General features: G+C 34.8%; 1 protein-coding gene across 3 annotated transcripts in view; it reads right to left on the bottom strand.

Annotated features, from left to right (window-relative positions):
- Positions 1-537: 537 nt before the first annotated feature.
- Positions 538-27030, bottom strand: part of NR3C2 (nuclear receptor subfamily 3 group C member 2) — a 153068-nt gene continuing 126575 nt past the window's right edge. For all 3 annotated transcript variants that reach the window (XM_081959639.1, XM_081959641.1, XM_081959640.1), the window contains exons 7-9: positions 22757-22887; positions 12244-12401; positions 538-4556 (exon numbers count right to left, since the gene is read on the bottom strand). In XM_081959639.1, the coding sequence (XP_081815765.1) occupies positions 4401-4556; positions 12244-12401; positions 22757-22887 (445 nt within the window). In that variant the 3' untranslated portion in view covers positions 538-4400. The remainder of the gene's footprint in view (positions 4557-12243; positions 12402-22756; positions 22888-27030) is intronic.

Below are 27030 nucleotides of genomic sequence, written 5' to 3'. Positions count from 1 at the left end.
ATTCTATGTCACTTCCATAGCTAGGTAGAAGTGATGCTGTGTAGTTGCCATTACCTTTCTTTATAAAGAGGGTAGGACAGTGCCAAAAATAGGATAAAGGACAATTTGCATATCCACTGCGCTGTCCTTATACTTGAACATAGCTAATCCAGTTTTGTTTGTAAAAAAAATATCTTCCCCACCCACAATGAGTTATGACCAACAATGAGTTACTGATATATCAGTACAGCCAATCTTCTGGCTCTCTAATTGGGTATCTACTCAGAAGTTCTACTCCTTAAAAAAAAAAAGCTCCAAATGAGGGGTTGTAACTGCCACAGCAGAATTGCCCTTATTGTGCATTTTAAAGAAGTATTCAGTACAGCAGAACGAGATGGAGCATATTACAAAAGCAGGAATTCAGATATGTAGAAGACACAAGAGTGTTGTAAAAAAGCATCATGGACATAATATATTGCACTTTAGTGAATCTCTGCCTAAAGAAAGAGATGCATAATCAGATTACTCTGATTTATATCAAAGCACAAGAAATTACTATGATCACACCATTTTAATTTGTGTATGTTTATACAACTTATAAAAATTATGTACTTAAAGACAACATAAAGGCCAAACAGTAATTTTGTATTTATTCAAAAGGTTTAAACATACAGAAGCAAGCTCCTAATTATTAATGCATCATTATGCATAGATGTTGCTGTTTTATACTGTAGTGCTGGCTGCTTTTTTTTCATCCAGTAATAATAGGACACAACCACCAAGAACTTCTCCTGCACAAGTGCTAAGTTCTTGGTGTAATGTGCTCTTCAGCTCTACCAACTTTGAAACATTACTCTGAAAACCCTGGCATTATAACTGCTACCTAACAAGTTAGTCATCTGCCAGATAAAATTGCACCCTTCTTTCTTTCTCCCCTCTATCAAAAATGTCACATCTTTAATAGACAATTAAAAGTGCATTAAATGTAGAATGGTTTAAATTCCGAAAGGTTTCTAAAAGTCAGTGAAAATACCACCCTGTGATTAGATTTTTGCATTATTGATTATAAAGTATATTTTATTTTAAGATTTTGATATTGCAAGCTTTTAGTCCTTTTTCAGTTTTGTTCTGTGCAACAGAATGGTTACACACTGCAATGCAATATTATTCTTGAAATACACACTGCAGTAAATTAAAACTATTTTACATTTATATAAATACAGTGTTCTTGCTGTATAATTTCAGTCATTGCCACAAAATCATTACACTCAATCAACACAATTATTTTCACATTTTGAAGTTGTTTATCTTATTTTGCAGGAGACAAATATCTATTTCCTTCTAAAATATAATGTACTCCTGATAGCTTCCTTTCATTTGAAGTTCATTTTAATGATTTCTAAGCAATAATCAATGGTTTCATGAACAGGTGATTAAAGAATTTATTATAATCTGCATACTTTTCCTGCAAAGATAGCTATTTTGCATAAAGTTATAAATTGTTTTAAAACTAATTTAGTGTTTTATTCATGACAGTTCTGAGATTTATGAATTGTACCACAATTAAATGCCATAAGGTACAAAAAATACGAGTAACCAGACAACTGACATCTACCAGTGGACTTAAAAAATGAAAATAATATGGCTTTAATATTTTAGTCAAGCAAAGTTACTTGGAGATAGAAAAACATTTAGTAACTTTGCTAATAAAAAAACAGCTGCATCATTTACCACAAACCTGGGTATTTAAAATTCCAATTTCAGTAAGTTTTTTTTACAAAAAAAAAACTTAATAAAAAGGATATTTAATATAAACGATCATGTTGCATGCTATATATTTTTTATCACTGTAGAAATTCAGTTTCATATTGCTGTGCAGTCCAAAGAGTTGATAAATGATTTTGCTTTTCAAAACTGCAAATGATTTTATTAAATTGCATTCATTTCAGCTGGAATTAAGTTCAGCTAGTAGTGTCAGGATTCAACCCAATATATATGGCTGTGTGATGTATATCTTCTTCCATAGATTCTCATTCAGAAAACTGTATGGCTCAAAAAGGTCAAGTTGAATTGAATTCAGTTCTGCTTCTCTACCACTGGAATTAACAATACTGGCAGATCAGCAGATCAGATTTTCCCTTCCCCTATAAAGCTGGTTCGGATGGGTGAAGATCCTTAGAGAGATCTGGGGATGCAGAGAGAAACTGGCTTGAGAAATCCACTTGCGATGGTTTTATTTAAATGTTATGGATGCAAGATGGAAATGCAAATATCTGTTCAAGTTTCAAAAACTTCATGAATGATTAAGATCCAAGGAATGACTTGGGCTTCTATGTGTGCTCCATAACTGTTTTTGAAACAGTACTTTTAAAAAATTATGTGTAAATTAGATTTGCTGTTAATTGCAGCAGGTTCCAAGGAACTTATCCAAACTTTAAGCACGCCTAAAACAAAACACCTTTGGATCCTAGATTTGGTTATTAATTACATGGTGTTAAGCATGGTTGCTAAGAAGAAATTCCACGGGGACCTATTCTCAAGTAATTGTACATAGGATTTCAACCTAAAAGATCCTTTATTTTTCTCAAAGAAGTTATCTAAACTTTCTTTTACACAAAGATAACTGACAATTATTGTTTTGTTTTTAAGAATTATGCTACATATTTAAATTATTCATATAGTAATGATCATCACAAGAAAGACACTGTTGCCATGACATAGTTTTGAGAGAAATCCAGATTTTGAAAAATTGTCTCTCTATTTGGGGGCTCATTTTTAAGAGTAGTTAAATCGCAATCCTATACACAGTTACTGAGTTACTGATTTGCCCAACAATAAGTAGCGTTAATTAGGCCCTAATTATCATTCCAAATGTGTCTAGGATATGGGATAATTTTTATTTCCACCTATATACTCAGATTTGTTGTCCACACTTTTGGACTGTTAATGAGCCTTTGCTTGGAGGACAATGTGTTTGAGAGGGTCTTGTTTAAATTTGCCTGTGTGTAGGACGGTGACCTTCAGAGTGAACAGGTTGGGGAGCAGAATCTCATTTGATCCCGAGATGATAGTCTTTGGAAAAAAAAACTGGGCACAATTCACCATATAGCTGACTTAAGCAGGCTCCATTGAAATAGGAACCAAATTATCTGCACAGCTTTATTAGCTTTAATGAAACGTAGAAAATCATGTCTTGATGGAGTCTATCCTTGTTAACATTTATCCTGTTAGATAAAATGTGTGTATAAAGCTGCAAACACAGCAAGAGGCTTGAAGCAGACTCATTGTGCTCAAATGATGTAAAAAGTAGTAGACAAATGCTGAGGAAGTTGGATGGAAAAAGAACAACTGGAAACAATTATGGGTGGTTATTTACAACAGACATTGTGAGATAGATATGATGCTAAAAAGGCACAGCTTTCCCTTTCTTAAATACACTGTAAACGGTTCATTATGCATGCAGAACAATTCACTTTACAAAAAAGAAAAAGAAAAAAAACCCTTGTGTTTAGACAAAAAAGAGTAATTAAATAGTCTCCAGCAAAATAGAATTCTTCCAAAAATACTTTCCCATTCATCCTATTAACCATTAAAGATTTTAGGTCTCATTTACAAAAGTTCCTTATACCATTTTTTCAGGTCCTTCAATTTATACATACAGCATTGTACAGTACAGCAAAAGACTGCAAAAAATTATTGGTAAAGCCAGCACAATATACTATAAATTGAAACGGAGGCATTTGTTTTAACATCTTATCCTTTCAGGTTAAATAATAAATGAACACTTAACACAGTGTAGATCATCTATGATGGATAACATGGGATAACAAATGCCGCAAGTGAATATACCAAGATTATTCCACACCAAAATGTTCCATTATCTATGTTACATATCCAGGAATTTGATTTTGTTTCTACGTATGTGTCTGTGTTTTGTGTATAGTACAAGAATTAATGCCCCATATTGACTTTATTTATGTGCAAACCAACGGTAAGCTTTTTAAATGTTCATAATAGTTCTTAAACCCTTTCAAAACAAGCAAACAATACCAGAAACTACATGACATAATTAAAATGTTCTTCTGTTAATATATCAAAATCAAGGAGTTATTTGACTAGATATGGCTTTTCATCCAGAGGAACAGGAATATTTCTTTTTTTTTTTTCTTTTTTAAATGCTGGGAGTATTTGGGGTGGCCTGGTGTTCATAAACCTCTTGGCTATTTTGTCTTACCAAGTTCATATAAGATGCTTGTTTTCCATTCTCCAAACCTTCATATTGTCTTTAGACGACTGAGACACCGTTGAACGATTTTGAATAGCACACTTTAAATGTGGCTTCTTGGCTCCTTCATGGGTGTGGAATAGCGCAGGGGAACTTAAGGCAAAGTTTTCTTTTTTTTCCATTAAGACATGTTCTGTCACTTCCGGTGGAAGTAGAGAGGCTTGGCATTCCCAGATTCCACTTTGGGTAACTGGTCACTGATGATTTCTACCAGCATGGCTGGAAACTCCACTTTGAGAGCTTGAGACTCTCGGAAGGTGTAGAAGCAAAATTCCAGCAAATCGCTAACAAGCTGAAATGGAATGGGAGGGGGAAAAAAGTTAAGAATGGTGAGCATTAAAGGATGTTGAGAATAGTTCATAATACTGAACAGGCAATGTAGAACAGTAGTACAAAAGATGAAACGTTACGGCTGTGCAAATACTTGGAAAAAAAGATGCGGCGAAACACCTGAGAGCACATCTGAGACACTTTTCTTCAAACCCTGAAGTCTCTTCTTTTTCCAGGATTGCACGTTTGTTGGAAGTCTGCTTGTGAATCTTTATAACCTGCGTGAATTTGCACGGCATTCCCTCGCATGTGAAAACAACCAAAAGCAGTTTTCAAAGCAGCAACACAAACCTTGACAAAAACCAGCTGTTTTAATGATTTGAAAATGGCTGCTTTGTAGTTGCTCCAGCCTTTTGCGAACCACCTCTTTCAAAGCAAAAAAGGGGGAAAAAAGCCTTGCAATGTTATTTTCCAAATTTCTGTAAAAAGTAAAAAAAAAAATTACTTCTGCTTCAGTTTCACTGAAAGAAACTAGCATATAATTTACTCTGGTTTAGCAAACATCTTGGCTTTACAAGCATGCACGGGAAGTCAAGCAGAAGGAGAAAATGGAATTCTTCAAACAGAGTGTTGGTGCCCCTTTACAAAGGCTATTTTTTTTCCTACATAAAAATTTTGCCACATCCATTTTCCTTCTGTGTGTGCTTTTTATGTATAAAGTGAGTGACATAAACCTGTGAAACTGCCTCAAATTATCCTAGGGTTATAGTCTTTACTTATAGACTCATTTTTTATACAAACATTGAAGGCAAGATTTAGAAAACTTATTAAACTACATCGAGTTTACAACCATTTCCTTTATCCTCAGGAGCTTCTCTTTGTTCTAAATAATGTTTCTCTTTCATTGGCCTTTTACTAATGGATCACACAAAAAAGTAATGGAAAATCCATGAAATATGCACAACAGTACTATAAGCTGTTCTAAGTTATATACAATTAGCTAACAATCCGGAGCATGCCCCATTTCCATTAGTTTTATCTCCTGTAACCTTGTTCCAACATTTAGAAAATACGTTTGAACTTTCAGTCAGATGTGCAGGGCTCCCCACGGCTTTTTGGATCATGGTCAAAGTTGGGATTGGCATCCTCATCATCAAATTGCTTCTAGGAAGGAGGTGTACCCACACTCTAAATGAACTTTTCTATTGGACATGGGTCAGTCACAAAGCACCTATTTTAGTTAAGTGGAGAAATTCCTAAAGCCAGAAGCATCAAAAATAAAGCTGGTTTTTTAAACCATTTGCTTCCCAAAAAATACAGTTCTAAGAAGGTGAACAGAATCAGTGTCTTTACAGATCTATCAAACTCTTGATTCCCTCATTCTATTTCTTTGTGTTAATCCAGATTCCTGGCTTCCTTGAAAGCTGCATTGCCATACATCTGGCAAACTTATTTTTTTTTTCTATCTTGGACATATAATAGTTTTCATATTGCTAGATATTATTACACAAATTTATTTCTGCAAGGTGCTTTGCTATAACTACTAGGTTTAAGACTGAATTTCTGGCGATGAAAGAAGGCCAGCATAGAAGCAACTTAAGGAAAAAGAAAAAAGGAAGGGAAGGGAAAAAGATAAAAGGAATGTTAAAAAGAAAAAAAATAAAGAGGGTACAAAAAATAGGAATGGGGCATGAAACGAAGGGATGCTGGGCACATAGAAGAAAAGGACAGAAGACAACATTTGTGAAGGAAGGAATAAGAAGGATCATGCAAAGAGACAGTACATATTCTGTTTGTACAAGAGTCTAACTGAGTTGTGGGCAAAGTTAATGTACTGTGTGCAGTTAAAAATGTTTTTAACTCAAATCAGTTCCAGACAGCCGTGTCATGCTAACATGAAAAAAAAGCTAATAGATGGTTGACCATTTTTTCCCTTGCTCTTGGCAAAAATAAAGCAAAACAGCTGCTTTGGTTATTCTAATTACCCTGCTACCAATCCAGGCAACTGAAAATTGTAGTAAAACAAGTAACTAGATGATGGAGGCATACAGTATATCTCCATTTATTGCCTCTTTCTTGATCAACTAGTAAGAAGTTACACGAAGTGAGAAGATCAACTTCAGAAAGCATATATCTTCAAATTTAATGGACTGGGGCAAAAATCTGATATTATGATCTGAGATTGGAATCCAATCTCTGGCTCAAGAGGAAGATGTCCAGTGAATTATGTCACTCTGGGATGCTGCCTTAGGAGCGATGGATTGTGTTCCAAGTATAGCAGAATGGTTATATATATTTACTGTAACGAATTTGTTAAAGGCATGGACTTCCAGGTTTATAATGATTCGTTATAATTATGTAACTGTCAGTTGCAAGGAATCAGGACCATTCAGAAGGTAGCAGCATAGAAAATTTATTCAAGCTATAGTATTTCTATATTTCAACACTAGTAAATTGATACCCAATAAAGGTCAATCAAATTCAGGAGCGATTGGACTTGAGCACTTGTAGGAATGCAAGGATTCTAAGCTGATGGTGCACTTAAATCCCCTCTCCCCAACTCTGCCTGCTCTTCTTCTAACACAACTTTACATTTTAGAGATAAGTTTCCATATATTTCACAATTTATTATTTAATTACAAATTTGTGAAAAATTGTTAGAATTAATTGCGTTTTGAAAGGCTAGGGTTTTTTTTTATTTAAAAAATACAACAATTCCTTCCTAATCATTTTTATAACTATAGAAAATCCCACAATGATATAACTACATTTCTCCAAGATGGCAAACTCAACCTAACTGGCCTGAAAAGAAATGGTTGAAATCTGTCTCTGCTTCTCACAGCGTAGTGAATTATCTGACCTAGTTTGTGAAATGGAAATAAGCTTCACACAGCAATATGTATTCAAATCACATAATGCTTCTAATAGCACCTTATTAAAATTTTATTTCTTTATTTAACTAAGAACATACTACTCTCTCAATTTAATTTTTGTTTTTATCGGCTAGGGTTTTTTTTTTGTTAAAAGGTGAGATTTAAAAAAAAACCTGAGAGATCAAGAAGGAATTCGCAGAAAATGAATAATTTTCCCAATTCTCTATCAACATAAATAATAATTAGTTTAACTGAATTGCATAACAGTAACAATGGGTTTCACTATTTGCAATAATTCAACAATCTTAAAGTTAAATAATTATCATTGTAAGGTTTATCTTGTCATTTTAAAAGGTCATACTTATGAGGAAATCATATTAGGCTTGATAGCTAAATTCTGCTTTCTAAATCAGGGATCATATCTTAAAGACAAGAGGCTAGGGAAAAAGTTACTTTGAAGGAGTGTTAGGACATTTTATCTGCTTGTGAATTTTCTGAATCGCTATTGTGTGACAAAGAATTTTGTGCAGCAAGTAAGACTATTCTTAGCTTCTTATAATCGCAAAAGGAATTTGACTGGATTATCTATTCAACTACCTAAAACTATTTTAACAAAGCTCCCTGACAGTTCTAATTCCTAACTTCTGGGCTGGTACACTGCAATTCTAATCCTAACCAAAAGTTTGTGATTTTGTGTCTAGAAATTTGGTATTTCATATATACTTGCATGGGCACATTTCATTAGTATTTTTAAGACAAAAATCAGTGCCAGCGTATATAGCAAACAGGAATCAGACAAACTATCTCACAGCAATTTTGTTTTGGTTATTTGTGTCTTGTTTTTGGAGAGAATTTTCCACACAAAAATCCCCACCAAAATCAAAACAACTACTCCCCCAACCTCTAATTTTTTCTCCTCTGAACAGAAAAAGAAACTAATTCTTTAAAATTTATTTTATTTGTATATCTTTTATGCCAGTTTATTGATACAAACTGTTAACAAAGATACTGAATTTCAAAATTAATTAAGCTTGACTTGCTGTATCATAAAAAAATGCAGTAGAGGCTTTCACTGTACTACCCAAGTACCATTTTTGTGTGGCGAAGCTTTGGAAGCTTCTACGATATGTGCAAATGTACAGATATGAGATACTTCTCCCAAGGTTTTTATAATTAGAGTTCCCAACCTTTCCAGCTTTGTGGACCGACATGGAGGTGGAGAGGGGTTGGCCAGTGGCGGATTAAGGCTCATTGGTGCCCTAAGCACTGACAAATCTTGGTGCCCCTCCTTTCTACATACTGTACAAATCTTCATTGGTTTTTACTTTCTTTCTCAACTTTGTGGTACCCCCTTTGGGCCTGGTGCCCTTAGCACATGCTTAGTCTGCTTAATGGCTAATACACCACTGGGGATGGCAAGTGAGCAGCTCCGCCATTTGTGCAAATCGAACATGCTCACTCATGCTTACCCATTGCTTGTGCAACTAAGATGTGTGCGCGTGCACATCTGCCACTTCTACAGCCCAATTCCGAAGGGCTCAATGCACAGTAGTGGGCTGCAGCCCAACGAGTTAGGAACTACATCAGTTTAAATTTGACTCCATCAGTGATATTACTTTGTATCTGAAGTAAAAGTGTTTGGGGTTTTTTGTTTTTGTTTTTTTAAATAGAAAATAGGGAGTCTATAAATAAATGTGCTGGTGTTTTACAATTTTAATCCGCCTACCTTTTCTTTTCAGGATCTTTTTCCTTAGCTTGGCATTTTTTGGCCTTCACATATGTTTCCTATGAGGAGAACACCAACTATAACAACTAATGTAAAAATTTCCTATTGTTGTTACTGCCTAAATTACAAATTATTATATTTATACTTTGCTATTGTATTTAAAGTAGCTCAGTTCCTTCTTTGCACAATTTAGTCTCCAAGGGCATATTTTCCCCTACATGACCTTTGGATTATTCTACTCAGTTTATTAAATGATATAATTGTAGAGAGCCACCGGAAGCACTATGTATTACTTTTTGAAATATGTATCTTAAACCAAATGGATGGACAAGGGCTTTATGTAATTTTCTCAAATATATTTCCAATCTAAGATCGGTCTTCTCATTTTCAAAATTATCCTGTAACACAAGTATTTTGAAGAGATGATACTTTCAATCAGTGTTTTCTATAGCCAAGTTGAGATGAGGCAGAATGTTTGCTTATTTGTCTTATTAAACCAATTCATATAGCTACCTCTCATACAAACAAGTGACTAGACAGTGTTCAACAGAGCTAAAAACAGTTGAAACACATTAAAAACTATAAAACCAAACTAAAACTCTTTTCTTATATAACCAGAGTAATGTTGAAAATGAGAAAAGTGATCTTCTGAGGTTGGAATGATAGATGATCGATGATAGATAGATAGATAGATAGATAGATAGATAGATAGATAGATAGATAGATAGATAGATAGATTAATAAACCCTTTTGTTATAAATATATGTATATTTAAATAGAGTATTACCACAAAGGAAACTACTTTAAGAGCATTATCCAGGCATTCCAAGGAGTTAAAGTAATACGCCTACAGGAGCGTTGATTTCTTCCTAGAGGCTTGTTAAAACAAGTCCAAATATGCATAAAAATAGAAATATTCTAATTACTAATGTAAATGAGAATATATTATTGACATGGAATTATAATATTAAACATGATGCACATCCATACTCCACTCCAAGTCTCAACCAGCTTCCTACAGAATCTATGTTTATATATCGTTGGATAGACTGAATTAAACAAAGCAGTAATTGAAAACGGTGAATCTGAAATTCTACTAGGTTTAATCCAAAAATGCTAATCTGGTTTGCAGAGCAGGATAACGTTGAACAACAACAACAACAACAAAAACCCAATGATTCCCCTCCTCAAAGCAAATGCAACTCTCTAAAGAATGAGCTGTTGCTGCAGTACTAATAATACTTTTAACTCCCACCAAGATTTTTCAGTGTTTTAATTAACAGCACATTACTCAACAAATAATTCCATATGTATGTTCTGTAAACAAACCTCAGGCTTTCATACAGACCTGACCTGAAATGCACCATAATGTATTGCATCTTCATAAATAAGCCAGTTAAGTACAAAGAGGCATATTTATATGCAACCTTGGCATACCAAGACCAAACTTTCTGAGCGGTATATTAAAAGTATATTTCATTGCGTTTATGCTAGTAAGAATGGAGCAGAAATTTTCCATATTGCTTTACTAAGATATTTTAATAGCTTTTAAAAGATATTTGTAAATATCCTCATAACTGGCAGTTCAACAAACGTGCTAAATAATAAATCCTACTGGAAAATTAAAAAAAACATAATTATTTTAGTATTATAGTCATGTGGCAGACTCATTATGTTCAAAGCTTTTTGTAAGATCTTTGGAATACTGAAGATGCTGTTTCACAAGTTACTACACTCAGGAAGGAGCTCTCAAAAGATTATGGTGTACAGAAACAAACATAGATTCTATATTAAGAAAAGCAATGAAGAACTTGTTTCCGTACATGCCACATTTTTTAAGAGTTTAGAAACATGTCACATTTTAATGCAATTCTAAACAAAGGATTTCAACTGATTTTCAGTGACTTAAAAGGTTAATTCTGGGAACTCGTTTGTGAATTGTCCTCATCCACGCACCCATGAAAGGGACTGGCTGACAGCATCCAATGACCCAAAGTAATTTTCTGTATTTTTGGCTGCAGAATTTTGGTCTTGAGACTTATTTACTCTCCTGTTTTCCTTATAGATCGGAAACAGAAGTGAAATAACTAATATGGTTGAAATCCAAAACTTATTTTCTATGTTCCCATAATGTTTAGTAAGGGAAGTGGGCGCATTCTTTGTTTTGATTGGTAACTATCTATTCCTCCTTCATTTTATTGGTTATTACCAAGAAAGCCCTAGTGAAATAGAGGTAGAGAAAAGAGATATGAAAATATTTAGCTTTGCTAATTTTTTCCATAACAAAGATTTTGCCATATAATGCACAGGTACAGTATATGTGGTATCTTGCTCAATAGTGGTGACTGTGAGAGGGATTTTGGAGTCCTAGTGGACAATTACTTAAATATGAGCCAGCAGTGTGCTGCAGCTGCCAAAAAAGCCAACACAGTGTTAATACCACTTTATAATGCCTTGGTAAGGCCACACTTGGAATACTGCATCCAATTTTGGTCACCAGGATGTAAAAAAGATGTTGAGACTCTAGAAAGAGTGCAGAGAAGAGCAACAAAGATTAGGGAACTCAAGGATAGATATAAAGAGCGGTTGCTGGAACTGGATATGTCTAGTCTTATGAAAAGAAGGACTAGGGTTGACAGGATAGCAGTGCTCCAATATCTCAGGGGCTGCCACAAAGAAGAGGGAGTCAAGCTATTCTCCAAAGCACCCACGCGGGTAGAACAAGAAGCAATTTTGGAAAAACTAATCAAATAGAGAAGCAACTTAGAACAAAGGAGAAATTTCCTGACAGTCTGAACAATTAATCAGTAACAACTTGCCTCCAGAAGTATAAATGCTCCAACACTGGAGGTTTTTAAGAAGCGATTAGATAACCATTTGTCTGAAGCAGTATAGGGTTTCCTGCCTAGGCAGGGGGTTGGACTAGAAGACGTTCAAGGTCCCTTCCAATTCTTTCATTCTGTTCTGTTCTGCTAATGAAGCTATTACTGCGGTGCTAACTTCATATAACATGGGTTAATATCTGATACCATTTCTAAGAATTAGAGCTTCAAGGAGATCTGATTCTTCTTCATAATACTTCCTTCTGTATTGTAACTTAAATTACTTACATCATGAATAGAGTCCAGGAGCTTTGTCAGTTGATAAAATCGCTGCCAACTTTGCCCAGAATTATTTGGATGTTTAGTTACCATTTTTCTAAGTTCTTTAATGTAATTTGCCCTCATTTCTTCAAACGCAGCTTGGCTCCTGAGCCCATCCTTGGGAACTACAACAAAAGAAAGTAAAACGTGTATTATTCAACCTTTCATCAAATGTAAAAGAAAACTTGATTGTTCAAGTGAGGCCAATTCTTAATGATCAGACTCAAAATTTGGTATAATGCTATTTCCATATTTCTTGTGCATTTTGTATGTTGGCAATTGTATAAGTCCTTTAACTTGTGCAAAGTGATCCTTATAGATGAATTTACAGAAAGAGATTATCTGGGGTATTTAATAACACAATCAAAGTTTTGGGGTTTGCTTGCTAATGCTCTCTTTTACAGAAACACACATCACATAGGCATGAAATATCTTTTACAATACCAAATCTTTTATAATGTTCCTAAACTTTAGCAATTTTTATTATAGTCTTGTTTATGAAATCATTTCCAATATGTACAACTACTTTTGGAGTAAAATTGGTAACATTCTTAAAGATGGAAGAAACATAATATTTACGTCTATTTATTGTACTAAAATAAAGCTTTTGAACCAGGATTATTTTGCAACTTAATTTTTTTAGGTTGCAAACATGGTATTAGTGGAAATTTTACTTTATTTATCAAATTTAAAGACTGCCCATCTCACCCTAAGTGGTGTACAGTCAAAAACAAAACCATATAAAAATACAATATCTCAATAGGATGAAACCGGGAAACAATGTTTCCCAGAAAATAAGAACTCCCTGGATAATAAGCCCATTTGGGCTTTTGAGTGCACGCGCTAAAGTAAGTCGTGCCCTGAAAATGAGCCCTCCCCGAAAATATTGCAACACAGCAGCAGGCATGAGGTGACCATGCTCACTGCCTCCTGCACCTCAAAAATAATAAGACCTCCCCAAAAATAAGGCCAGGTGCTTATTTTGGGGGGGGGGGGGTTCCAAAGAAAATAAGACCCTGTCTTAATTTCAGGGAAACACAGTAAAATAAAAGTTAAAAAGGTGAGGAGGACTTTAAGGTGTTAACTAACACCAAGATTGGGGTTCTTCTGTGAACTCCATAAAAGTCAACAGTTTTAAAACATTTTTGAAAATCCAGGACAGTGGGCCCCATGTCACTTGTAGGGAGGGGATGATGTTCCAAAGGGCATAGGCAACAGCTGGAGAGGCTGTTTTCTTGTACCCCACTAGTCAAAGTTATTTAATTGATGAGATCTGGAACATACCTTCTCTGCCTAACTGGAGGAAGTGATTAGATGTAAATGAAGAAAAACTAGTTCCGCAGATAAGATGGTTAAGTAGCTAAACAAATCAATTAATTGGTTAAATATCTAAAATCGAATTATTCACAACAGAAACAATTTTTTTACAATGTTTTTTCCCTAAAATACTTAATCAGAGTTGGCATTTTCTTCTTCTTTAAAGCATTTTCATGCTATTTTCCTTCCCAGAATGACAGTGCCATTAAATAACCACATACAATTATATGGCACATTGAATAGGTTGCCCCTAGAGTGCATAGAAATATCTTTCAAATTAACAAACTTTGATATACAGTATCTATTTGAATTTATTTAATTATTTAAATGTCCTCTTAAAGATTGTGTATTTTTCTGAATTGGGGTAAATCAAGATAAGCAATATGAAACTTTAGGATTACTTTGCTTTTTATAAGCCCAGGAACATCTTCTAATAACCATACTCATATATTTAAATCTACAAAGTCTAGAAGCATTAGATAGTTTTGAAAAAAATAAAAGTAGTGATCAGATAAAGGGCATCCAACCCCAACTAGAGCAATTTGTGGTGCTATCCTACTGATAACAGATTTTTCTTTCTGTACTGTTAATAGCAGTAATTAGAAAATTGTTGTATAGCAATGCAAAGATGAATGCTGCTATTGTGTCAAACACTTTTTAAAACTTAGACACCAGTACCAACCAACATTCTAAAATAATTTTGAAACAATACAGATTGAATTGAATATTTTATTTGGCCAAGTTTGATGAAGATATACAAGGAATTTGACTCTGGTTCAGAAGCTCTCAGTGCACATGCTAAGCAACAGAATAATGTTGATAATAATTATAGTAATACCAATAAGAGGGGGAGTAAAGATGATAAGAAGGATAAATATGTGGAAATGAATTCCTAGTACAGGATTCGGTAATGATATCAGAAGCTACTTAATACAAAGTATTAGGAAGTATAATAACAGTATTCTCAAACCTAGGTTTCATATATTGTTTGTGTGAATCTCAGTGGTATAAAAACTCTGAAAATCAATCCTCCTCTTGGTGAATTTACAAAAGATAGCGTGGAGCTAGGAAATGTAGAATGATAGAAAAGATACGTTCTTGCCTTGATCCAAAATAGCTTATCTTTGTGTGTGTGTGTGTGTGTGTGTGTGTGTGTTCGCGCATAACTCTGGAACGCCTCGAGCAATTTCAACCAAACTTGGTACTCTTTGGAAACAAATACTGTGGGGTAAGACACCCTAATACCCCTCGAAGCATGTGTTCTGTTAAGATACAGCCTGTTGGGCCGTACTGCCGTACTGACTTCTACTATGCACTGAAGTGGAGTTGCCATGGTAATGGCTTCACAGTACTCCACAAGGGGGCTCTCTCTGGTAAGGGGAAAAATCCAACATTAGAAATTATGTTTGGTCCGAACATTTCCCCCCTATAAATAAATATCCAGGCAACGGTGGGTTATTGTCTAGTCTTATATAAAAAGCCAATTGCAATGTTCTAAAAGTTAGACAGGCAATCTAGAATCACCTAGGATATTTTTAGATTACTTCCAGTTTCATGAGGAGAATCACTGAAATTGTCTCCATAGAGATTTCCAAACAAACCCTCCAATGAATTTTATATAATCAATACTGGCAACATAACTTCAATAATAGAATGTACTTTTCTGATGTTCAATTACACAAACAAATTACTTCCCTCCTGTAAACCTGGATTCTTATTTCTAATTCAACATTCTTCTGTCATTATCAACTGCAAACAAAACTCCATATATAGATGGTGCTACAGTTTGATATAATCAAGACAAATAATTTGCAACTTCATTGAATAGAAGTTTCATGTTAAAATGATCTAATGTCAAACTCGTGTCATCACGGCAGTATCACGTGATGTATTAGGACTTTTCCCTTCACTAAACCGGGTGTGGCCAGTGTGTGACGCCTCCAGCTTGCGGGCCATAAGTTTGACAGCCCTGATCTAAAGAGAGAAAACTGGTATGAAACAAAATAAGCAATATATTATAACATGGGAGTTTTACGTTTGTTCACTACTTAGTGCTGGAGCGTGACGTCTAAAAACTCAGTCTAAAAACCCATACCCTTTCTCATTTTTTCCATATTATTCAATGAATACCCCCTGTGTTTGTTTGTTTGCTTTTAAAGAAAAGCTGAACTTTTAAAATAGTATTCCACAATGATGATGACATTTAAAGAGAGATTCAGAAGCTCATCAGCTGTTCCAAAAGAGCAATAATGTTCTAAATGTTTATCTAAATAATTTAGCATCTGGAGGCAAGCAAATAGCTGCTTGGGGAGCTGTTGTTAGATCATTTCAGTTTGGGAGAAGATGCTAATGGTGGTAAATGGCACTTTATACATTTAACAGGAATCTATATGGACCACTCTTTGGAAAAGGGAGAACAGAAGTAACAGTTAGCTTACACCAGGGGTCCTCAAACTTTTTGAACAGGGAGCCAATTCGCCATCCCTCACACTGTTGGGGGGTCGGACCAGCTGTGTGGGCATGGCTAGATGGTCATGTGACTGGGTAGGTGTGGCTAAATGGTCATGTGGCTGAGTCGGCATGTCCAATTTAGCAGTCCATTTTGCCTTTGTCCTTGCTGTATTTGCTCAACCCAAGGAATGTATTTACTTAAGACCCCCCCCCCCCCGGAAAGAAAAACAACACAAACTTTCTTGCCGCTTGCCTAACTTCATTACAACAGCAGCTTCAGGCTTCTTAAAATAGGCCATTAAAAATAATAAATAATAAAACAAACAGGATTTCCTTCAGAATAATTCCTGATCATATGTTTCAGATGACCACACAATAAACCAGACCGAGAACTACACCAATTAAGACTGCAACTAAAAACCCCAAGATGGGCATTGAAAGATAATGGAAGCAGGTGGAAGAAGGTGAGAATCAACACACACACACACACACACACACACCCTCCAATGATGAATTAAGGAGGGATAATCGTCCCTCAGACTGTTGGGGGCCGGAATATAGTTTGAAAAAAATGAACAAATTCCTGTGAACACTGCAAATATCTTCATTTTTAGTTGCAAAAAAAATGAAATAATGCAATATTTAAAATGAAGAACAATTTTAACCAACATAAATATATTATTAATTCAATAGGAAGTGTGGACCTGCTTATTTGGAATTACAGGGCTAAAGGTCTTTTAAGCCTGGAGAATTCACAAACTGATTTGCTTTTTTCCACACTTGTGCACGTATATACACACACATGTATATCTACCAAGATTGATCAGCCACCATTTTGGTGGATTTACTTTATATGTGGTAAGAATCAAAGCAATGGGTGAATTCTCCTTCAGGCATTATACTGCGATTGCATTTGAATTATTGTTAGCCAATTTCAGCTGATTTTGAAAAAGCTTGGAGATGTGGTGACATGTCCCCCACCCATCCCCCCACTCACCCACTCATTCACTTTTAAAGGGCTACTTAAAAACAGCCCCTTCCCTAATCACTCACTGGCCGTGGATGACATGGCTATGAAAAACATCTGAAAGATTGATTTAATGACTTTTAAAGACTTTTAATGACTTTTAAAGATTTTTACTGGATCACATGGCTGTGAAAAACATCTGAAAGGCTGTTTTTAAAGACTTTTAAAGATTTTAAAAGACCTTTAAAGACTTTTAATGACTTTTAAAGACTTTTAATAGATCACATGGCTGTGAAAAACAGCTGAAAGGCTGTTTTAAAGACTTTCAAAGAACTTCTTTACAAGCTGGCAGCTGCTATTCATCCCACCACTCCACGGGCTAGATACTTTGCATTGGCAGGCTGTATCCAGCCCGTGGGCCATAGTTTGAGGATGCCTAGCTTACACTGATACTTTTCTGAAGGAAAGGGCAGGGTATATATAAGGAAACACTTTTATTTTTACAAGCATTCTATAAAACTCAATGAGGGTATGAACTTGTTGCTTTTGTATAAGTCCCTAAGCAGTGACTATCAGAATGACAGGATTCCTGCTTTTTTAATGAGTCTAGGTTCTGATTTCTGTTTATTCTACGATTATTGTCTGTCACAATTGGTTTTGGACAATGGGAATAATCTAATTAGAGAAAATGCAGGAAGTCAACTTGCATCTATGCAGACTCTAAGATCAATGTTATTTCCAAAAATGGTTCCATTTTTGATGTGTCAGTAAGGAGAGCAGTACAATTAATTACCTTGTTCTCTATCAACCTCACAAACATCATAAAAATAGTTGGGTTATCATATCATTTCCTGGTCTTTTGTCTCTTTTTTGCTCAACCAAGTATTCTTGCTATCCAATATGTTTTAACTAAGTTGTCATACTTTTACTGTTGACCTATAGAATGCATTGAAATTCCGTACCACACTATTCATCATTTTAACTAATTACCCAAAATAGTTTTCATGGAAAAAATGTTTGAATATATACAATATAATACTCTATGTATAATAATAATAATATAATATAATATAATATAATAATATAATAATATAATTGCTTTTAATGTATGTATATTTGTTTTCGTAGATTTTCACGGGTGTTGGTGTGCTGGTCTTGGAGCTGATAAGGAGGAGAGCCTGTGGCTTAGTGGCTAACAAATCTGCCTAATATGTAACACAGCCCAGGTTCAAATCCCAGTAAGGGTATGGCTAGCTTATGAGAGCTAAATAGCTTGAAATATATCTATACTAGTCTCCCCTTATTTATTTATCAGCACAAATCCAACACAAATTTAAAAAGGCAACATTAAAAATAAAAATATGGTTTTCTGCCTGGATGGTCCTCTGTAATGAGCCGAAGGACAGAAAGGGGGAGTAGTGAGCTCCCTCCCATATTTGGGCATACCAGGGGTTGTAACACAAATACATACCTATTTCCCTGGCTCAGCTGATAAGGAGGAGAGCCTGTGGCTTAGTGGCTAACAAATCTGCCTAATATGTAACACAGCCCAGGTTCAAATCCCAGTAAGAGTCCCTCCGGGGAGAGGGGGCGGTCTAGAAATCTAATAATAATAATAATAATAATAATAATAATAATAATAATAATAATAATAATAATAATAATAATAATAATGGTATGGCTAGCTGATGAGAGCTAAATAGCTTGAAATAGATCTATACTAGTCTCCCTTTATTTATTTATCAGCACAAATACAACACACACACAGACACACACACACACACACACACACACATATGCATGGACGCACGCACGCATGCATGCATGATGGTGATATCAAATAGTTCATTTATATATGTATGTATCCATGTGTATGTATGTATATGTGTGTGTATACACACACACACACACCAACAAAACTGCATCAAATACTGTGCTTTTTAAAAATCAAATGGATCTACTGAATATCCAAATGGTATCATACTTCAGTAATATATATCTAATCATTTCACTATTTATATATAACCAACTAAATGTGATTAAACAAGTATATTTTCCCCTCTTTTTACTTGTCCATTGATGGTTCAGTCAGCAGAGAGATGGATATAAGTTTTAAGTTTAAACAATGAGATTAAATATACAACCCATTTTATAAATATGTCTATGTTCTATATACAATTTAGATAAAATTGGCACAAAATAAGAGTGAAATGATGTTTTGTATATTTTTCTAAAGACAAATCTGTAAATTATTACACTAGCAGCCACAGAATTAAATCTGTAAAAACTGATAATCAGAAACACAATCAAAACTCTACATTTTGGGATGTAAGCCGACTGGCTTCTCATTTTGATCATTACATTTGGCACTTAGCTATCTTTCCTCTTCTGTAGACCAGAGAGGGGGGGGGGATGATTGAGATATAATAAGTGGTTTCTTCTATGCTAATTGAAAGAAGTTTCCTTACTGTGGCTACTATTCAAGTTTTTAAACAGTTTCCAGAATCTGGTCACATGATTAAACAACAACCAATTAAAACAAGCAGTTGCTAAGAAAATAGAATGATCATAAGTTCAAATCATATGGTCATTAAGCAAATTACAGAGTTATAATTGCAAACCCACTCTCCCAATTTCAAGATCCATCTTGTCCTGGGCACTCTTTTTTGAACTATTACCATCTGGCAGACGGTGCAGGACAATAAAAACAAGGACAAATAGGCTGAAAAACAACTTCTACCCTAGACCAGTAACTATACTGAATTCTACTAAATAGTGCAATATTAATGCAATATCAGGGGGTTTCAATTCAGTTGCATAGAATGTAAAGAATGTGTGTTTTTCTTTTTTTTATCTATGATGTACACTGAAGATGGCATTTAATTTTGTTGTACAAGGTACAATGACAATAAAGTAAACTTTAAAAGGAAACAATGCTGCAAACCGGCAAAAAAAGTTGCAAATCATAGTCACAGGACGATGGGCTTCTGCAACTGTCAAAAATGTCAGCCAGTGCCAAACATCAAATATGTGGCCATGTGGCTGTGTGGGGCGCTTATGCAACATTTGACCAGGGCCTGAAGGGCTTCACTAGCCATTGACCACCCTTTCTGAGGCCACTGTAACTCTGAACAGCAATTAAAATGGCCATCGTAAGTCAACGACTACCCGTACTGCATGTGGTGTACATGTAAAACAACTTAAGAATACTGAAAACACACAGTAGTATTCAGATAGTATATGTGCAATTAAACCATATATATTATTACTAGATATAATTCCTAAACTTAAGAAAATATCACAAAACACCCACAATTTACTAAAATACTGTGTCCACAAGAATGCAAGGAAAGACCTACCACAACACTGGAAAAATTATATGTTACCAATAATAGCAGACTGGAAACTTAAAATATAAATATGCAGTAATGGAAAAATTAACAACATATATTCTGAAGCTTAACTGAAGTTCAAGCAAGAATTGTAAGCTTCCTTGCATACCATGTAGAGGCAAATATAAATATATTTTAAGGAGTTTTTAAAGAATTAAAAGCAGAAATGACAAAATGCTTTAATGAGCACAGCATAGGGGCAGTTAGGAAATTAAGATTTATTTATATTATTTTACAAACCTCCCCCCCCTCCCTTTCTTCCAAAATTTGGGGATTCAAATCCTTTCCCCTTTCTTTTTTGACTTAGCCATTCATTATTTTTTCTTTATTTTAAAAGAGTACTATTTGGATAAAATTAAAAAAATGGCTTATTAAGCTTCCTTTCCTTATCTCCTGTCTGCCCTATATCAACTTAGTTTTGTAAGTAATTTATTTCAGGTTATGGTTTCAGTGAAGGAAACAGATTCTAATATTTTGCTAAACTTTCAGTGTTGACATCAAACATGTTAAACACAATCTAAGATAAGTGTTTCTGTCCCATAAATACTGTATATAACTTAGAACACCAATTATAAGGTATAAGTATTGTAATTCAATATATAATCAAACTATAATGCAGTATTTTTCAGTTTTAAGATGGGTGAACTTCAAATTCCAGAATTTCCCAGCCAGCAGTAGATTGGCTGGAATCCTGGGAGTTGAAGTCCACCCATCTTAAAGCTGCCAAGTTGAGAAGCACTGCTATAAGGAGTAGTAGAAGAGATTTATTTATTTGTATCCCTCCTTTATTATTTTTACTCAATCCCGTGGACCTTTTCAGCACACCTATTTTCCTCACAATGACGACCCCAGGAGGTGGGCTGGATTGAGAGAGAGTTAATGGCCCAAAGTCACCCAGTTTGGCTTTCATGACTAAGATAGAACCAGCATATCAGGACATTCTAAAGAGTAAATTTTAACCATGTAGATTATTCATGCACAACCCTGATAAAAATCATATTGTAAACAAATTGTTAAATAAACAAACAAGCTTTTTTACTAGTTTATGTGGCATATATAATATTCCTTGTAATTTTACCCAAACACTTTGTATAATAATAATAATAATAATAATAATAATAATAATAATAATAATAATAATAATAATAATAATAATAATAATAATAATAATAATAAACAGTTATTTCTTAGCCGCACCCTCTCCCGAAGGACTCGGGGCGGCGTACAACAAAACATAGGAAATAAATATATCGACATACATATAACAAAACATATACCAAGACATATACACGACATATACAAGGAGGAGGTGAAGTGATAGATAAAAACAAGTAAAAACACAATGTTTAAAAACCCCTAAATAAATTGAATGCAATTAAAATACCCCAAATAAAAAAACCCGTCAGGAGCGATATAGTTGGATCAAAGTTGAGCATTAGATTAGTGAACGGATCAAATCACACAATAAACTTGATAGATAAATGGAGGTATACTGAAAAACAGAAAGCCTCTTGTTGTCAATCATCTTCTAATACTTGGGTGGGCCATTCTGAAGATCATCTTTGAATATAAGCTTATCGCAAAAGCAAATTCATTTAGGTGAAGATTTTCTTTAATTCGAGAAACCCACATTCTACATATGTTGGAGGGCATAATGGGAATTGTGAGAGGATATTTTACCGAGTGTGTGTGTCTGTGTGTCTGTGTCTGTCTCTCTCTTTGTGTGTGTAGAGTTCAAGCATATATGCAAACTTCCAAACAAAATATTGGATTGCAACTTGTGTTTTAGTAATAACATACACGAATCTCACAGGCTATAATGCTAGACTTTACTTTGAAGCATGCAGAATTTCATTTTATAAATCAAGCAAATTAATCTTATAGAAATGCAAATTATCATGCCATGAAGAGAAACTGGGCATGTGCCATGTTGAATTCAGCTTTAATACACTTAGGGTTTCAAAAGTAAAAACAAAAACAGATTTATGCTGTGCAGAAGAGCATAATGCCATAATGCCATCTTACTGTGGGCTGCAAATTATAACAGGATTTGGTAGATCTCAGTACTGAAGCTAGGATGTCTGTTCTCAATTACCAGCCCCTTTTAGGAGCCTGCGAACTATAGTTTGAAGTAACTTCAAAGCTATCACACAATGCATTAAAGTAATCAATCCCGCTTTTCAAAAAATGCTATAGATGTTAAGCCTAAAACACTGAAGACCCTTCCAGTACTTAAAATCAAAATTCTTTTATTTTCTTTTTTAATTTATTGGATGCTGATTAGTCAGTTATTACAATAATATACGATATTATATTATTTAAAAATTGTGACTGGAACCGTCAGGAAAATCACCTGTGCTTAACAGCAACAAAACTTTCATTATGGTGTATTCTTCAAAGCTAAGCTGCAGACGAACAAATTGAAGGCTGATCTGGTGCATTCCTTGGCATAATTCGAACATTGCAGATTGCCGCATCCTTTCTCTGTAAAAGACAAGGCACAGGTAAAATAAAGATATGCTGAAGCTTTCAAATGTTTTATTGTTTAATGTTTCATATTATCTCTTTGATATGCCCTTTAGTGCCTAGAATTGCTACAGTGAGACAGATGACCACGTGCATCGATTTAATGATTTATTCTAATTAAGGTAAAAATAAATTATGCTGCTGTCATCATTAGACAAAGAAGATAAAGACTTTTCCTCAAGGATCGTTTTCATCTCATTAATAACTGTATAGACAACACTCAGAGTTTGGTTAACATGATAAAACACTGACTAAAGTATGATCCTGTCAAAATTAATCCCTCATAAGTGTCAATGGATTCTCTTTAGAGAGAAGCATGCAAAAGCTTTTCTCATGAAGGTTGCTAAATATTTGGCGGGCTGCTTAAGTGACTCAGAAACATTTTGAATGAAAATGTTCTTTTCAATCCAGTTCAATGCCCAGTTGTGGAATAGCGAATGTTTTGGGTACTCTATGGGAATTTTTTTGTGAATCAAAAAAAGGGAGTGGAGAATCATTTGGATCTGCAGTATGTTTTGAATAAAGGATTTATTTCACACTAAAAGGTAAAGGTTCCCCTCGCACATATATGCTAATCATTCCTGACTCTATGGGGCGGTGCTCATCTACGTTTCAAAGCTGAAGAGCCAGTGCTGTCTGAAGACGTGTCCGTGGTAATGTGGCCGGCATGACTAAACGCTGACGGTGTATGGGATGCTGTTACCTTTCCACCAAAGGTGGTTCCCATTTTTTCGACTTGCCTTTTTTACGTGCTTTCGAACTGCTAGTTTGGCAGAAGTATTTCACAATGCTCCTATCCAGATATGATTGGTCATTGGTTGGATTAGGAAGATTAGAGTCCTGTTTTTAAACAGCCTAAGAACTACAGTATGAGATATTTTATTTAATATTTCCTCAAAACCACTATAAAGAGTTTTAGGTGGCTGCAAACTGAAGTTCATTTGATAACACCCAGTTTTATCTTCTTTTTTTAAGAAATCACGCTGAGATATTGGATGTCTTCAACTGACTATATGACAACTAGATGAGATTATAGAATTCAGAAAAAAACTAAACAAACATAATCAGGAATAAAACAAAATAATAAATCCTACAAATATGATAGAGGCTGAGGTGAATCAAATATGATGCAGAAGTGTATCAGGGATGGGTTGTTGCCGGCATTACTGCCAGTTTGGCATGCAAAAAAATTTGCGCGCACACACACATTTGCACCTAAAAAGCTCTGTGCATGCGCACAACATTAGAAAAGGTTCTATTGCCACCGCCAATAGAACCAGGGGCATGGCAGGCCAAGTTACTACCTACTTGGCCGAAACAGTCCGAACTGGTAGGAACCCACCTCTGAAATGCATCAATGAACACATTAACTCCAAGCCCTGGAACAGAACCAGATCTTAAAGAGCTTTTCAGAACTCCAGGGGAAAGGGCACTCTTTAAATCTGTAGGGCAATGCTTTTCTACAAGGCCAAGGCAGCAATGGAGAAGACACTTTTTTAAGGCCCTGCAAAATGACAATGTTTCATAGAATGGACTTGGACTGCACTTGCTTTGCCAGGACATAAATGAACAACAGATCAACAATCTGTGTCATGAAGGGCTTAGCAGGTGATGATCAGCTTCTTGAATTGCACACAGAAGTCCACTGGCAACCCATGCTTCTCACATAGCAGTGACACATGGGTATAACACCTAGTGCCTGTTACTGCTTATGCTGCTTCATTTTGTAATTGTAGCTTCAAGGAAAGTTCTCTGTAGATCACATTGCAATAGTCCAATCAAAAGGTGACCAGATTGTGAGTGACCATCTGAAGGACCTCTCAGTCGAACAAAGCAGCACCTCGTACACAAGATGAACCTGTGTAAATCCTCTTGGCCACAGTTGTGAGTCCAGAGGTCTCTCAACTTGTGCACCAGCCTTAAATGGGAAGGTGCACCACCATCCAAGATCATATACCTGAACTGGGGAGAAGGGAACAACTAAAGGCACTCAGTCTTATTAGGACTGAGCCAAAGTCTATTTCTCCCAATACTTGAACAACCTCCAGGCATCGGATTAATGCATTGACAGCTTCACCTGTCAACCCCAAGTTGAGATATAGAGCTAGTATCAGTACACTGAACAAACAGATAAAGTCATCCAACTTTAACTAAAGAAAAAATTCAATAAAGAATTATGCTCTGCTCTACTCTCTTCTCTTCTAGTCTATTCACTGTTTCATGTAGATATCAAACAGCAAAGAGAACAGTGTTGAATCCTGAACGGCTATATAGACAGATTATGGGCATGCCCTCTGCTTCTCTACCCATATAAAGTTTAATATTAAGTTCATTTTTCTAACTAGAATGAAAGCTCACATATGAACAGAAGATGGCAATTGTAATAGAATTATAAAATAAAAGTTAGTATTTTGATTCCATAGAGAAGTAATGTATTTTTCATCAGCCAAAGCAAAAATTGAAATAAAATAAATCCAAAGGTTGGCCTATGAGTCAAACACCAATTATACCAATTCATTGATTTCTGCACCATCCTAGTACAATGTGAAAACATAAAGAGAAAAGAAATCATACAAGCTATTTATTTAGAAAATTTATATTGCTGCCTACTTGCACATGGAAACGGAAGGCGGCTTACAGGACATAAAAACACAATATAAAAGAAATAATAATAATAATAATTAATAATTAATATTAATAATAATAATAATAATAATAATAATAATAATAATAATAATAATAATAATAATAATAATAATAATAATAATAATAAAAAAATCCCCCTACCCCATCCCCTACCCTAGCAACAACATAATTCCTTCCAGAATCAGATAATGCATAATTCCTTTGAGAGGAGTGAAGATTGAACTTTTTAAGGAGTTAGTAACTTACATGGAAAGGACAGTTGCACATTAATGTCACTGTTGAAATGAAAGTAATTCCTCAATTACAGCAACTGTCCGAATGGGCAGTATTAACATAACCCACTACATACAGTGTAAGGACTATAATAGCCACTATGAAGGACTGATAGGGAAAATACTAGCAGAGAGGATCCATGAGTACTGATCAGTAGTCAGGATACATGATAAAACGCTTTAGTTTCATAGCTCTTGGACAGACTCAACCATTGTTCCAAATGAGAAACTGTGAGCATCCTAGACCAAATTAAAACCATAAACACTACAGAATTCCCGGAAGCTTAGCATTCAGACCAATCAGCAATCAACAAATACATAGAGATAAATGTATCACATCATGTGATGAAAAAGTTCAGAAGGAAATAAGACCAGAGCGCATCCTCAATCAGTAAACTACACTGAATCATGCTAGCATAATGAGTGACATAGAAATTTGATAAATAAATAAATTAAGCTAGAATTACGACTAGTTAAACAATCAAGCAGAAAATTATATACTAATCAAGAAACTTCCATAGAAAAAGCAATAATCTCACAAATATTGGGAGGGCAAGCTACTATATATAAACAGGAAGCAAACCCCACATTCACTAGGACTGCTGTTATTAGTTAGTTAAGTAATGAAATGTTTGCAAGCCTACAGCCAAGATCAGAGAGTCCCAAGAGTTGCACAGATTAAGCCTGAGCTACATATATTCTCTTCTCTTTCTGCACTGGAGGCTTCAAATGCATAAGTATTTCTGAAAACTAGGAGATAAAATTCTTGGATAAGCATGTGTTAAAATAGAATAAACAATAGAAACATATTTGCTGTTTTGAAGAATTTGTTAAAATGTAGTTATCACTTCCTGGGTGGAACAATGAAAACAAAATAAAACAAAACAAAACCAGCATAGGTTTGAAGTTTGGTAGGAGACAGCTTCAGAACTTTCACAATTATCTGCATTGCTTATTCTCAAATGAGGATGATATGTTATACATTGACTTCTGTCATATATTGAATATATTCTCCTACAGATAGAATGATGTAATCTTTTTTTAAAATAAATTTAAAATTGATTTTTACAAATATTTTGGGGAAAAGGGTACATAAGTAAGGAGAAAAATTTTGACAGCTACATCATACGGAAGGTGGTGGTCCCCCGGGATTTCGTATCTCTCTCTTATTTTTGTATATATC

The sequence above is a fragment of the Natrix helvetica genome, assembly GCF_964273705.1.
Source record: "Natrix helvetica genome assembly, chromosome: 7".
Classification (NCBI taxonomy): domain Eukaryota; kingdom Metazoa; phylum Chordata; class Lepidosauria; order Squamata; family Natricidae; genus Natrix; species Natrix helvetica.
Note: the sequence above shows the minus strand (reverse complement) of the source record. Positions and strands in the feature narration are given on the sequence as shown.